At 35.8% G+C, this 13,901-nt stretch overlaps 1 protein-coding gene across 3 annotated transcripts in view; it reads left to right on the forward strand.

The window, feature by feature from the left end:
- Kpna3 (karyopherin subunit alpha 3) overlaps window positions 1-8,929 on the forward strand; it is a 59,708-nt gene extending 50,779 nt beyond the window's left edge. For all 3 annotated transcript variants that reach the window (XM_010636965.3, XM_010636966.3, XM_010636964.3), the window contains exons 12-17: window positions 408-536; window positions 3,105-3,209; window positions 3,294-3,365; window positions 3,503-3,665; window positions 5,067-5,161; window positions 5,767-8,929. In XM_010636965.3, coding sequence (XP_010635267.1) covers window positions 408-536; window positions 3,105-3,209; window positions 3,294-3,365; window positions 3,503-3,665; window positions 5,067-5,161; window positions 5,767-5,865 — 663 coding nt within the window. In that variant the 3' untranslated portion in view covers window positions 5,866-8,929. The remainder of the gene's footprint in view (window positions 1-407; window positions 537-3,104; window positions 3,210-3,293; window positions 3,366-3,502; window positions 3,666-5,066; window positions 5,162-5,766) is intronic.
- The last annotated feature ends 4,972 nt before the right edge of the window (window positions 8,930-13,901 follow it).

The raw sequence follows: 13,901 nt of genomic DNA on the forward strand, positions 1-13,901 counted from the left end.
TTTTTTTTTTTTTTTTTTTTTTTTGGTAGGGGTAGGGGATTGAACTTGGGTCCCTGGGCTTGCAAGGCAGGCCACTGAACCGCTGAGCTACATCCCTGTCCCTAGTTTTCTTTTTTTGAAAGTCTTTTTTCTGGCCAGGGATGTAGCTCAGCATTACTACATCTCTCTGGTAAGCACAAGGTACTAAGTTGGGGTGGGGGTGGCTTAATCTTTTTCTGACAGTTTTCCATAAATTTCCATTTTTTTCAAACTATTGCTTAAATTTCAGAATTGCTCATTCTGCTTATTGTTTTGTGTAAGGATGAAATAAATATTAATCAGTTCTTCCTTACATTTTTACATTTTTCAGGATTATTAAAAATACAGAATCAATTTCATGATAAATAACTTCTAAAATTTTGTCCCAGACTGCAGCACTCAGAGCTGTAGGCAACATAGTGACTGGCACAGATGAGCAGACCCAGGTTGTCCTCAATTGTGATGTCTTGTCACACTTCCCAAATCTTTTATCACACCCAAAAGAGAAGATAAATAAGGTAAGGCATGTGTAAAGTCCTCACCCATTATATTTCTTTCTCTTAATATATCTCATTTTTAACTGTCCTGTTGTTTCTATTGCTACATGTTTGAATATGTTTTAAGGCAATCTATATTTTTTGTTTTAACTTTTAATTGTTTCCTGTAAGTGCTGATTATCACAGGATTTAAACATATTTTAGATTACATGCATTTTTATAGATTGAACAAATCACTGATCATTAAATTAGTAGCCACTACTGAAAGTACATTAAAGCCTCGTACTTGACTGGATAGTATCTTTTTAAGCAAATAGATCATAAGTTTATCTGCTATAGAAATAGAGTGGACCCTAAAATGGAGTACCTAAATTCCAGAATTATATAAATTATTCTTTGTAAGATTTCAAGCTTAAAACACAAATTTATTGTTAGTTGTACAGTCTGTAATTAAGTACTTAAAACTTTTTCTATCTAGTATATCTCACATAAAAAGTTTTCAAGGTTTATCCATTTAGCAGTATTTATCAGAAGTTCATTCTTTATGATGGCTGAGTAAATACCCTGTTGTATATGTGTTCCAAATTTGTTTATACACTCACCTATTGATTGACTTGTTTTCAATCTTTGGTTATCATGTATAATAAATGGTTGTATGAATCTTTGCTTTGATTTCCTGGATATGTAACTAGGAAATCCTGGGTCATGGTAATCCTGTGATACAGCTTTTTGAGGAACTATTAAAATGTTTTCCAAGATGGTTATACCATTTTAGATTCCCATCAGCGATATATAAATTTTCAGTTTCCCCATATTTCACCAGCATTTGTTTTCCATTAAAAAAATTATTACAGGCATCCTAGGAAGTGTGAAGTGGTATCTCCTTATGGTTTTAATTTGCATTTCTAATGCAATTTTAACTGCTTAAAATGCTGCCTTTCTCAGACATAGCAGAATCGATCATTTCTTTTGTCATAAATGTTTATATAACTGGTTGACTATAATTTGATTTGGATTCTCATAGAACAGTGTTTTTTTTTGTTTTTTGTTTTTTGGGTTTTTTTTTTGTACTGGGGATTGAACTCGGGTCCTTGCACTTAAAATCAGGCCACTGAACCACTGAGCTAAATCCCCAGCCCTAGAACAGTATATTTTTAAAAGTTGTATTTTATGGGTAAATATGCAGCAAATACAGAAAAACCAGAGACTCTCAGTTATATTTACTGAAGAAATCTTTAATAGTATTGGTGATTTTTATGGCTGAGTATATTCCATAATTGGAAAAAACTGAGAAATAAAAAAGCCAAACAGGGGTATATAAAGACAGTCTGGCCTGTGATACAATATGCTCTTCAGTGAAGGCATCATGGAAGGAAAAGGTTCATACAGTTATATACTCGGGGGTCAGCAAGCTGGAACTTACTTGAAAAGTTTTTCATCTTGAGCATTTGTTACTTACATCTTGAGACCATTGTGAGATCCTGCAGGTAAAATTTACCAACTTGATTTTTTCCCCCTTAGCATTTTAATTTTAAAATGTTCAGGGCTGGGGATTTAGCTCAGCGGCATTGTGCCTGCCTCATAAATGCAAGGTCCTGAGTTCGATCCCCAGTACCCACCCCCTCAAAAGTTCAAACCTATAAAACTTACAAGGAAAGTAGTGATACATGCCTGTAATTCCAGCACTCTAGGAAACTAAGACTCTGAGCAACTTAGCAGCTTAATGAGATCCTGTCTCAAAATAAAAAACGGAGGGAAAGAGCTCAATGTGAAGGCCCTGGATTCAGTCCCCAGTACTGAAAAAAGGAGAAGAGAGGAAGTGGAGGGAAGGAGAATACTCATATACTTTAAGCACAAATTCACCAGTTGTTAACATCTTACCACAGCTGAATGGTAGAATAGTTACAGTTAACTCTTTCACTTGAGGAAGACATAAAAGATACACATTTGACAATAATATTTGTGCCTTATAAATCCTTTAATGTTACACTAATACAGTATTTGTTATATAGACCCATCCTACTCTAGTTAGATGCTCAATTTCTGTGGAATACTTAATACTGTATCTTGTGAATAGCTGTTTTTAAAGTAAAACAGTTTGTCTAACTACTGTTAATAGTTTTAACAACATACTCCGAAACTCAGCAGAACTGATACACAGAAATGTAAGCTGCATGAATGAAGATTTCAGTCTGTTTTGTTCACCAGTATATAACCATTGCCTAGAACACTGGTGGCAAACGTATGGCTCATGTGTACAGTGAGCTCTTTCTATCATTGAAAGCTCTAAAAAGGTTCATTATTACTGGCCTAGAATAATGTGTAGCTTGGTAGGCTATTGTATTACTGAGTGAGTAAATGTCTGGTGGATGAGACACAGATTTTTATGGATGAAAGTTTCTGGATAACTTATTTTAAATGGGAGATCTTAGACAACTGAGTCATTTTTTAGATGTAATCATTTTTAACGTAACTCAAGTAATTTTGATACCGTATATATAAAATGTATTTAAATATGTAAAAGTATACAAATACTAAAAGATACACTTTTTCAAATAAAGCTGTGCCCTGTATTTTGTCCAATTACAGGAAGCAGTATGGTTCCTTTCCAACATAACAGCAGGCAACCAGCAACAAGTTCAAGCTGTAATAGATGCTGGATTAATCCCTATGATTATTCATCAGCTTGCTAAGGTCAGTCAGAGAATGAGCTCATCATTTCTTCTAATCTATTATAACTAAGACATTGTTGAAAAGATTCATTTTGTGCCTTTTCAGGGAGACTTTGGAACACAAAAAGAAGCTGCTTGGGCAATTAGCAATTTAACAATAAGTGGCAGAAAAGATCAGGTGAGTTTGAAAAAAAAGTATAAGTCTTGTTGCTTTTGGACAGTACGTAGTTTCTTAATTTTAGGAGTTGCTGATTGTTTTTCATCTGTACTGTATTCTTTTTGAGTAAAAGATATAAATATTTCTTCTTTGTCTAGGTTGAATACCTTGTACAACAGAATGTAATACCACCTTTTTGTAATTTACTGTCAGTAAAAGATTCTCAAGTGGTTCAGGTGGTTCTAGATGGTCTAAAAAACATTCTGATTATGGCTGGTGATGAAGCAAGCACAATAGCTGAAATAATAGAAGAATGTGGAGGTAAGAATGGATCGAAGAAATTCTAGTAGTTGAACACTGAAACTCTAAAATATTCCTTTAAAGGTAGTATATTAGAAAATCACTAGGGAATATAGTGTTGTTGAATGATCAAAATATATTGCTGTTCTTTATTTGCTATATTAGCATTCCTGAAGGATTCTCCAGAGATCATTAGTTTCTGATATTGAGACTGAGATTGAGATGGTGATCAAATCACACCCTTGATGACTGATTGGCATTGCTTTTTAGGAAACACTAATATTCTTTGCATTAGGTCCATTCTCCAGGGCTACAACAAAATACCTGAGGCTGGGTACTTGCAAAGAAAAGAGGTTTATTTAACTCACTGTTTTAGAAGCTGAAAGTCCAAGACAGGGTGGCTCCATTTGTTCATCCTCGGTTAGGCCTCATGGCAGATGGCATTATGGTGGAACGCATGCAGTAAGGAAAGAATGCAACTGTTTCACCATAACAGTCAAAAAAGTTTTTTTTGTTTTTTTTTTGGTAGCAGGGATTGAACTCGGGTCCTGGTGCGTGCAAGGCAGGCCACCGAACTGCTGAGCTAAATCCCCAGCTAAAAAAGATATTTCAAGGAAGAATATCGTTAAGGTTTTAAATTTATAAATTCATGCAGCTGATACATGGAGTAAATATATTGAAAATACAAATGAAGGTATTCTCTGATTACTGTTCTGAAAAATTGCTTATCCAGGTTTAGTACGACTATAGGACATAACGCTATTCACTTTTTTAAGTTTTTCAAATTTAAAACTTCATTGTCTGTTTATATCAATTAATAATACAAATATAAGTAAAAACATTTTTGTAGTTTTATAAAATAACAGAAAACAAAGATTTTTAGAAAACTACTATGTGGGCTAGGGATTGATTTAGTTCAGTGGTTCTGGTGACTGCCTCACAAGTACAAGGACCAAGTTTGATCCTGGTACCAAAAAAAAAAAAAGACCTACTCTATGAGAGAGTCTGAGTAGATTGAAACAGTCTGGAGCGATTACAGATCTAGTACTGTCACTAACTTGCCCTGTAACTTGAAATAAATCCTTTCTGTCTCTGTGCAACAGTTTTTTAATCTGTTTAATGGAATGTTGAGCTGTATTTAGGTTGCCTACCTCAAAGACCAGTAATTTAAAGGCTTTAAGGAAGAAGAAATTATTACAGTGCTGACTACGGTTTATAAGTTTCTTTAGACTCTCATGTTTGCAGGGTAGGGTGTTCTGAAATTCCTAGGATTTTCCCACAGTTAGAATGTGCACACTTCTAACCTGCCAACTATGAACTGAAACCTCTACAAACTGAGCTAAAATAAACCTTTTCTTTAAAACAAAAACACACTTTCGATGACCATCTCCTTAATTATCTTGATTTTTTTTTTTTAATCAGGTTTGGAGAAAATTGAAGTTTTGCAGCAACATGAAAATGAAGATATATATAAATTAGCATTTGAAATCATAGATCAATATTTCTCTGGTGAAGATGTAAGTATATTTTAAATATGGTGTGTTTGCATATACATTAAAACAGTATGAATTCACTAAAAATTTTCCTTTTATCATTAATATTTCTCAAGTGTATATTTGTATTAGCTACTCCATCAATAATTTCTCAAATACTTTGTACAAAACTTCATTATAAGCCAGGCGTGGTGGCGCATGCCTATAATCCCAGCACTCAGGAGGCTGAGGCAGGAGGATCGCTGTGAGTTCGAGACCAGCCTGGGCTACATAGTGAGTTCCAGGTCAGTCTCAACTACATAGTGAAACCCTGTCTCAAAAAACAAACAAACAAACAAAACTTCATTATAAGATACAGTTTTAAGTTGTTAATTCTTGTTGCATTTGTAACCTATTAACTGGGAATAAATAGTAATTACAGAAATGATGTATGCTTAGATAGTTTAAATAAATCTACATATACAGGAACTTAAAGGGACTTTTTTTTTTTGGTTTTTTGTTTGTTTGTTTGTTTTGGTGTTTAAGTGATTATTCATACAGAATTCTCTCCTAAGGAGGTAAAAATTAATTCAGCTTATACCATAATTACAGTATTAAACATATAGGCTTTTTCCTTGCTTTTTTAATAGATCGATGAAGATCCTAGCCTCATTCCTGAAGCAACACAAGGAGGTACTTACAATTTTGACCCAACAGCCAACCTTCAAACAAAAGAATTTAATTTTTAAGATTAATTGATTGCAGCATCTTCCTCACATTCAATATGAAGCACCACCAGATGGCTCCCAAATGAAAAGAAAACAACAGCAACAAAAGGCTCCAAAACATACATGCCTCTTCGTTTTAATGCTTCTAAGCAAGCCATGTCTCAGTCACTTTGCAGTTGCCAAAAGTCACTCTCACATGGACTGTAAATGCATATGCATGATTTCCTAAACTGTTTTAGAATTCTCCTCAACAGTCTCAACTACCCTGTTTTTCCATTCCCTGGTGCCACGTGGCTGACAACTGCAGTCTCCAGTTTAGGATATTCCATAGCGGTGGCCTGTCCGCTACCCATTGATATTCCTTTGGGAAATGGTGCATTGTGGATCAAAACACTTTGGTATGATGCATCTTCACATTGGAAGACTAAAGAGGTGCAGTCTGATCTGAGCCTCCATCATTGTCCTCCACAAACATATTTTCATACTCTTTACTTGGAAGAATAGATTTTAAAGTACAAGCCAAATGATTTTCATTGGTGGAACTGACTCAAAAAAAGCAACTTAAAACCAGAAACTTGGTTATCAATTAAACAAATAAGTTAAAAAAAAATACTTCTTCATATACCAGTAATTGATGTGGTTATTATCTGCCTCAGAAGCCAGGGTTGGAGGAAGAACTTTAGATATGGATGGTAATGCTTTCACCGTTATACCTAATTTTTAAGAACAGCAAGCCCTATTTGACCACTCACTTCAGCCTGTGTGTTCCTGCTGTTTTGAAGTAATCAGATGCTGTGCATGGTATTTTACCTGAGCTGCAACCTGTTACAGACTTGAACTTCTGTTTCAGTTGAAAGCAAGAGTCCCTGACTACAAAGGAAATGCAAAAACAAAAAAACAAAAAGTACTTTTAAAAAGCAAACAAAAACTGCAGAGATCTAAAATATTCATTGGTGACGTTAAAAGTCTTGCTTTCAGCTTTCAGGAGTTAATATTTTTTGTTTTAATTTGATAATTGGATATGGTTGATTTATATTGGGTTTAAACTGTGGAGCTTTCATGTTTACTGTAATTTAGTCTTAAAATATTTTTTTCTAGTAACCAGTGCTTTTGATAATGTGGTTGGCAACAAACCAGCAATTTTTTGAAGGGTTGTGAAAATTCATTGAATATTGGGAAAGTTACTTCAGATCCTACTCTAAAAGCATTGGCACATATTAAAAGATTCAAACAGGGATCTGTGTAGAGGAATAATCTGGTAATTTAACAAAACCCGATTTGCAGTGATCTTTTAAATAATTCTGCAAAATCTGGCATTACTTTGGAAAGCCAATGCTTTTGGTAAATGTCTGACCCAGATATTAATGAACAAATATGGATTTAAAAATTTTTAAACAATAATTTTGCTGTTACAGAAATGGTTTTGTTGCTCTTATTTACTGGGTATACTTTCCCAGTGTGTTGATGTGAAGGGATAGAAAAATCTAAACTAATTTAGTTATCTGATGGGGGTGTATTTACTGTGATGAAGATGAGACAGATTCCATCAAAGCTTTACAAATCAGCTGGGGTGTTTTCACTGATCAACAACACATAGCAGGTGTGCATTCATTACAAGTATATGTATCTGCCAAGGTAGAGCCACTTTAAAGAGTGAATTTTGTCTTGTATCTAAAGTGGATACAAGCGTATGTTTAAACTGCAAGATTTTTACTTGCTAGAGAATCTGTTTTAATATAGTGGTTTGGCCTCTGATTATTTATAGGTTTTATAAATTTTAGAATCAATTTCTCTTTAAGGTGGCTCAGATTTTTCAACTCTTGTGCACATAAAATTGAGTTGAAGTTCATTGTGCCTTTTTTTCTTTATCCAAATTTTGAGTTAAAGCTTCATATGGTAACTGCATCCTGTTCAGGCACTACCGTCTAGATTTTTGCAACTGTGTGGTGTTCACTAAAACTAAGAATAACAAAGCAAATTAAGGTCACACTTCGGTGAAACCCTTAAAGTCCAAATCTTCTTGATGTTGTGAATTGTCCCCCATTCCGTTTCCTTTCTTCTAGACTCTCCATACTTAACTGACAGTTACCTTTAGAAATTTTGCACACATTCAGATTAAAATTGGGCCTCTACTGTGATGATTCCTATTTCCTCTCATGTTTTAAGTGAAAACTAACATTCAAGTGAACATTAGCATCAAGTAATGCAGACATATGTATGCATTTGCTTGATTCAATTTGTTGTGACCTTGCCAGTTTTTAATTGGAATTGCACCATTTCATAAGTAAAGGAAACTTAAGTATATTGCTGCACTTTTAAGTTTTCAAAACAGTGTTTAAAAATTGCATTGTTTTATTTTTTTTAAAACTCATTTGGAAAAGACTAAAACCTTCTTTCAAAAGAGGCATCTTAAACGTGTTCCTAATTTTGTATATGGGCTTAGGTTTTGTAACCAATAAAAAAAAAGCTGCTATCAAATATGATAAAACATTCAAAGACTTATTTCTGAGAATAACTGCTTACCCTTGTTTTCTGTTGTGTATGGTATTATTTACTTAGCAATAAGGGGTAAATCATGAAATCTATTTCCAGCTCTAACAACAATGACCAATAACTGCTAGAGAGCATTTTGGGACAAAAGTACCATCATCTACATTTCCTAAGTTGCCATGACAAAGCACCACAAACCAAGTGATTTCAAACAATATAAATTATTATACAATTTTGGGATCTAGAACTCCTGGGCCATGCTCTCCAGGCCTGGAACAAATCCTCTGCCTAGCTTCTGGTGGTGGCTGGCAACCCTTGGTGTTCCTCAGCTTGCAGCTGTATCATTCCATTCATTACAAGGTCCTCCCTTTGTTTATCACAGATTTAAACACTGTAACTTAGAAAAAGACCACCTATGTGAGAAGATGCTATGAGTGTGGCTTTTGTGAAACAAAGCAAACTAAGGCCTGACTAACCCTTGAAACCATGTAACTTGTAACGTAGAAAATAGTAATTGAAGTAAACGTGAAAGTTTTAACCTATTAGGTAGAAGTTGTGGCTTTAAATGAAATATTGGATTAATTTTTAAAAAGAGCAGCCAAACTTTTCAGTATAGAAATATTATTTTTGTATAATGCCACTTCAAATTATTTTTGAAAAAGGTCAGTGTATAAGTAAATAAATGTGATAGTATTCATATAATCTTGCTATCATTTCCTTCAGAAGGGGCATCCTTTGCAGGGGATTATTTTATCATTTCTGGTAAATAAGACAACTAGCATTCATGAATGTCAGTTGTCTAACGATTGTTTTTTTTTTTAACTTCGTTGAACTCTGGGGTATTTAAATCTTTGTGGAATAGAATATAATTATTATAAATTCTGTATATTAAGCTATGAGTCTTAAGCTATATGACCCAAAGATATGTACCTTCCACTTAACTTGTCTAAAGCTTAAAAGGATCTTTCCCTCTCTCCTTCCTTCTTTCCCTCTTCTCCCTCCCTCTCTCCCTCTCATATCTATCTATGTCAAGAGAAAGTATTTGGGGGAAAGAATGTAGGAATGCAACTTGTTTCTACAATTTATTTGCTCAAGAAATAACTCGACTAACCTTGGCTTGTATTGGGTTTCTCAAATACTGCGCTATTGACATTTTAGTCTAGATAATTATTTCTTGTGTGGTATTTGTCCTATGCACTGTGGGATGTTTAGCAACATCTCAGTTAGTGGCACCTCATGCTCCTCCCCTAGTGAACACAATGAAAAAAGTCTTTAAAACATTTTCATATGACTCTTAGGGGCCAAAATCTTGTTAGGAACCATTAGCCTAAATCCAGTCCTGTAGAAACTGCTCAAATGAAGGAGCCTAAATCATGACTTTGTTGTTGAATAAACCCAGATTTACCTTAGATGCATAATCTAAACAGGAAACAAAAATGTACCTTCATTCTGAGTTAGGAAATCACAGACCATATCTTGTTTCCCAAATCACCTATCTATGGGAACTGTAAGGTATAATCTGCCTCGTTTATTGCAGTTTAGTGGCTAGAAATGGGAATAGGAAGTAGTCACCCTCTTAAATGTATCCTGTGGCTAAAAAAGCAAGGTTGTATAAAACAATTAAATGTATTGATTACCCAAATCTTTTCAACACTACCCTCTAGCAGTGTTTTTCACTTAGTTGAAGATCTTTAAGTTCTATGGGGAAAGCAGGGATTGTACTAGGAAATTATAGCATTGAAAAATCACTTCTTGAAGCCTTGTGAGAGTCTGGCTACCATAGGAAACTTACAAGTTTATTATTAAATGATTAAGGTATAGCTGAGTGGTAGAACACTTGTCTCGCATAGGCAAGGACCTGGATTACTTCCCATCACCACACAAAGAAAAAGAAAAGGAAGTGGAAGGCAGGGGAACTGTGGCTGAGCCATGGCGTAAAGCAAGGGTTCCCAGCTGGGGATTTCATCTACATTGACCTCTTCCCTACCCTAACAGATTACCACCCACCTTTTTGAGTACTTCTCTTTCCTCAGATTGTACCCAAAAATACATCAGACCTTATGCCACAAAATATATTAAGCCATAAGATAAACAAGGTACATGTTCATAGAGCAGCAATTTTACTAGATGGTAAGTTAAACAGTTTTAAGGTAACTAAACCTAAGTGGTATAGAGGAAGGTACACATTTTACATAATGTTTTAAAGATAAAGTCAGATATTTTGAGGCAAGCCATTTAATGGAATAGAGGTCAGAAAAATTTAAGAAGCAAGTGAAATACTCAAAGGGAGCTTGTTTTACTTTATTCACTAGCTTTAGTTGCTCTAAAGTTGTGTTTTAATCCTGAACAAAAAAAATCCCCCCCTTCAATGTCCCATTGATATAAATTATTTTTTTAATGTAATTTATTGGTATATTCTAGGTAGGCAGTACAGTTACATTCATTACTGGGATCTTGTACCTTTACATGATATAAATTAAATTAATCATTTTCATTGGGACTAAGTTTTTGTTATTCCCAGATAGCAAAAAAAAATAAAAGCTGGTCAGTTATGAGCTCCTTTCTTTAGCCAGAGTACCCAATGTGTCTTGCATCTTGGTTACAAAATCTTTGCTGGACCTGGTTTTCATCAGCTTATTACACTCCATGTATCCCAGCAATAAAGAATGGTGCAACTAATTTCTGGGTACAGTTGAATGGGAACATTCTATTATATGGATGTTTAATTCTAACGTGGAAAGCTTTCAGTTACTCCATATTTCTTCTTTTTTTTTTTCCTTCCCGGTACCAGAGATCAAACTCAGGACCTTGTACTTGCAGGGCAGGCGTGGTGCCACTGAGCTAAATCCCCAGCCCAGTATATTTCTATTGTGGAAGGCTTCATAATTAGCATTATGATAAAGTAACCATCTCCGCTTTCTTTTCATTTTTTGTTTTTGGTGGTGGGATTGAACTCAAGGCCTGTTTTGGTGTTTTGTTTTTTTGAGATATGGTCTCACTGATGTGCTGCACTGCCTAGGATGGGCTTGAACTTGTGATCCTCCTACCTGAGCTTCTCTGAGAGCTGGGATTGCAGGCATGCTCCACCATGCCTGGCTGTTATCTGTACATAGTCTTTCAGTATCTTTAGACTTCTATGAATCAGCACTTTGAGCCTTTAGAAACATGTATTTGAGCTCCCTGTCTCATGCAGGATACTGTTGGGGAACAGGATACTTTTTAAAAGGTCAAAAGAACAGCAAGTAAAATAATATTTATGATACATATTAAGAAAAATATCCAATGATACACAATAAATAATAGAAGGAATTGGCTTCGAGGAAAGTGATAATCAGGCTGATGGGGGAGCCCTTACCAAGTGCTAGCCACTGTTAGGAGCATCAATCACACAAATGCCAGTCAGTCCTTCCAACATCTCAAGTGAAGGTTTGTCAATAAGTAGGGAAGTTAAAATTTCCCCAAATGACTCAGCTGATTGTGGCAAAAAAACCCAGTTACTCGTGCAGACTGAAAACACTTTCTGACAGTGTAAAGGCCATGTGGGAAGTACCACGGCAGACAGTGCAAGGGCATAAAAGCAAATAAAAGTCTATTATATTATATTATTGTATAATGGGGGCAGGGAGGGACTGGAAAGGTTAACCCCCATAGTCTGGTGAGTTGTAAAAAGGATGTTTGCATTCTAAGAGCAACAGAACTATTAAGAGTAGTGATTTTTAAAATAAGGAGCATTTGGGCCAGAGATTTAGCTCAGTGGTTCAGCTCCTGCCTTGTAAGCACAAGGACCTGAGTTCGATCCCTGGTACCAAAAAAAAAAAAAGTGTCCATACCTAAAATGAGCATTAGTTGGTCGGAAATGCCCTTTGGTTTAGTGAGAGATCACTGGTTCCCTTAGTGTAAAACACCAAAGCAAGAGATGGTCTTGCACTAAAGCTTTTGGTCCATGAAGTACGTAGATGAAAGATATTCAGCTGCTAAAACACTGCATTTGGTGATGCTGAGCTGTTGGCCGTGGGGAGAGGGAAGTATCAAGGATGATTCTAGGTTTCTAGGTTACATCACCTGAGTAAATGAAAGCAACAGGAGATGGGAAGAGAATCTGACGTGAAGTATGGGTGCTGAGTGCAGTGGTTTGTGTTGAGACATCCGAATGGCTGTCTAGTAGGGAGGGTCCTTGGAGCTTGAAGGAGAGTCCTGGGCCAGAGAAGGGGTCAAGATGAGATTTCAGTCCTCTGCCTGTTTGGATGGTTATTAAGTAGGAGGTGAGGATGACTGTCCAGGTGTGATGTTTGGAGTAGGTTGTAGAGTTCCAACATTTATTGGTGTGTAGTGGAGGACAAACTTGGAAAAGAAACTGAAGAAATGGGTTAATGACAGGAAGAAACCCTGTGTGCTTTCTCAGCTGAGATTTGAGCGCCCTTGCTGCTGGGCAGTCATACAAGGTAAGGGCATGAACTTCACTTTGTGTTTAGCGATCCGGGAGGTCGCTGAAATGAGGTCAATTTAAATGAGAGCTGGGTCAGTGTGAAGGTAGAAATGAATAGAAAGGACTGTAGAGCAGAGGCAGAACATGAAGAAAAATCATTTATACATTTGGTTTCTATTTTTCTCGGAAAGGGAGGGCAGGGTGGTTGCTAAAGGATGTAAGAAAATTGGTGGATAAAATGAAGTTGAGAATACTTTGACTACATAAAAGGAATGAACCTCAGTTTTCTAAGTTGCACAGCTTAGGCTGCAAGATTGGCCATATGCCTTCAGCAGATACTTAAATGGGCAATTGATGTATGCCAAACTTTCACAGATGAAAGAGTTACAAGCTAGTCACAACCTTTGGATTTGTGGAGCTTTCTAGTGGCAAGAGACTAGCAATAAAACACATCTGATGGTATCTGCTACATAAAATATAGGAAGTGAGTAGGGGAAAGGGTTTCAAACTTGTGTCTACAATAACTTTTTAAATTGTGGTAAAATGCACATTCAGTTTACCACCGTTTTTAAGTTAGGTAGTTTTAAGTATATTCCCCATGTTAAATATTGTATTTTTTAGTGTATTCACATTGAGTATATTAAAATCTCCAGAACTTTTGCATCTTGCAAAGATGAAACTGTCCTTTAAACAACTCTCCTCCTTTCCCTAGTCTCTGGTAACCATCACTGTTCTGTCAGTCTACTTTAGATGCCTCTCATATAAGTGGAATCTTACAGTATTGTTGTTTTTTTGTTTTGTTTTGTTTGTTTTTTTTCCGTACCAGGGATTAAACTCGGGTCTTTGCGCTTGCAAGGCAGGCCACCAAACCACTGAGCTAAATCCCTGGCCCGTTACAGTATTGTTTTTGACTCCCTTATTTCACGGATCTCAAAGGGTTGATAGGAAGTTAAATAAAATAACAGTGGTAAAAGCGTTTAGTACCAAGCTGATAAAACTGCTTGCTCCCCTCCCACTTGCTGCTTTTCTGGATTTTTTTTTCCCTCCCCAGTACTGGGGATTGAACCCAGGGACTTCTCAACTGAGCAGCATCTTCAGAACTTTAGACCTAAAAAGGAAAATATATACAGGATATATATAT

The sequence above is a fragment of the Fukomys damarensis genome, unplaced genomic scaffold, assembly GCF_012274545.1.
Source record: "Fukomys damarensis isolate Sample0158 unplaced genomic scaffold, DMR_v1.0_HiC HiC_scaffold_38, whole genome shotgun sequence".
In the NCBI taxonomy this organism is placed as follows: Eukaryota; Metazoa; Chordata; class Mammalia; order Rodentia; family Bathyergidae; genus Fukomys; species Fukomys damarensis.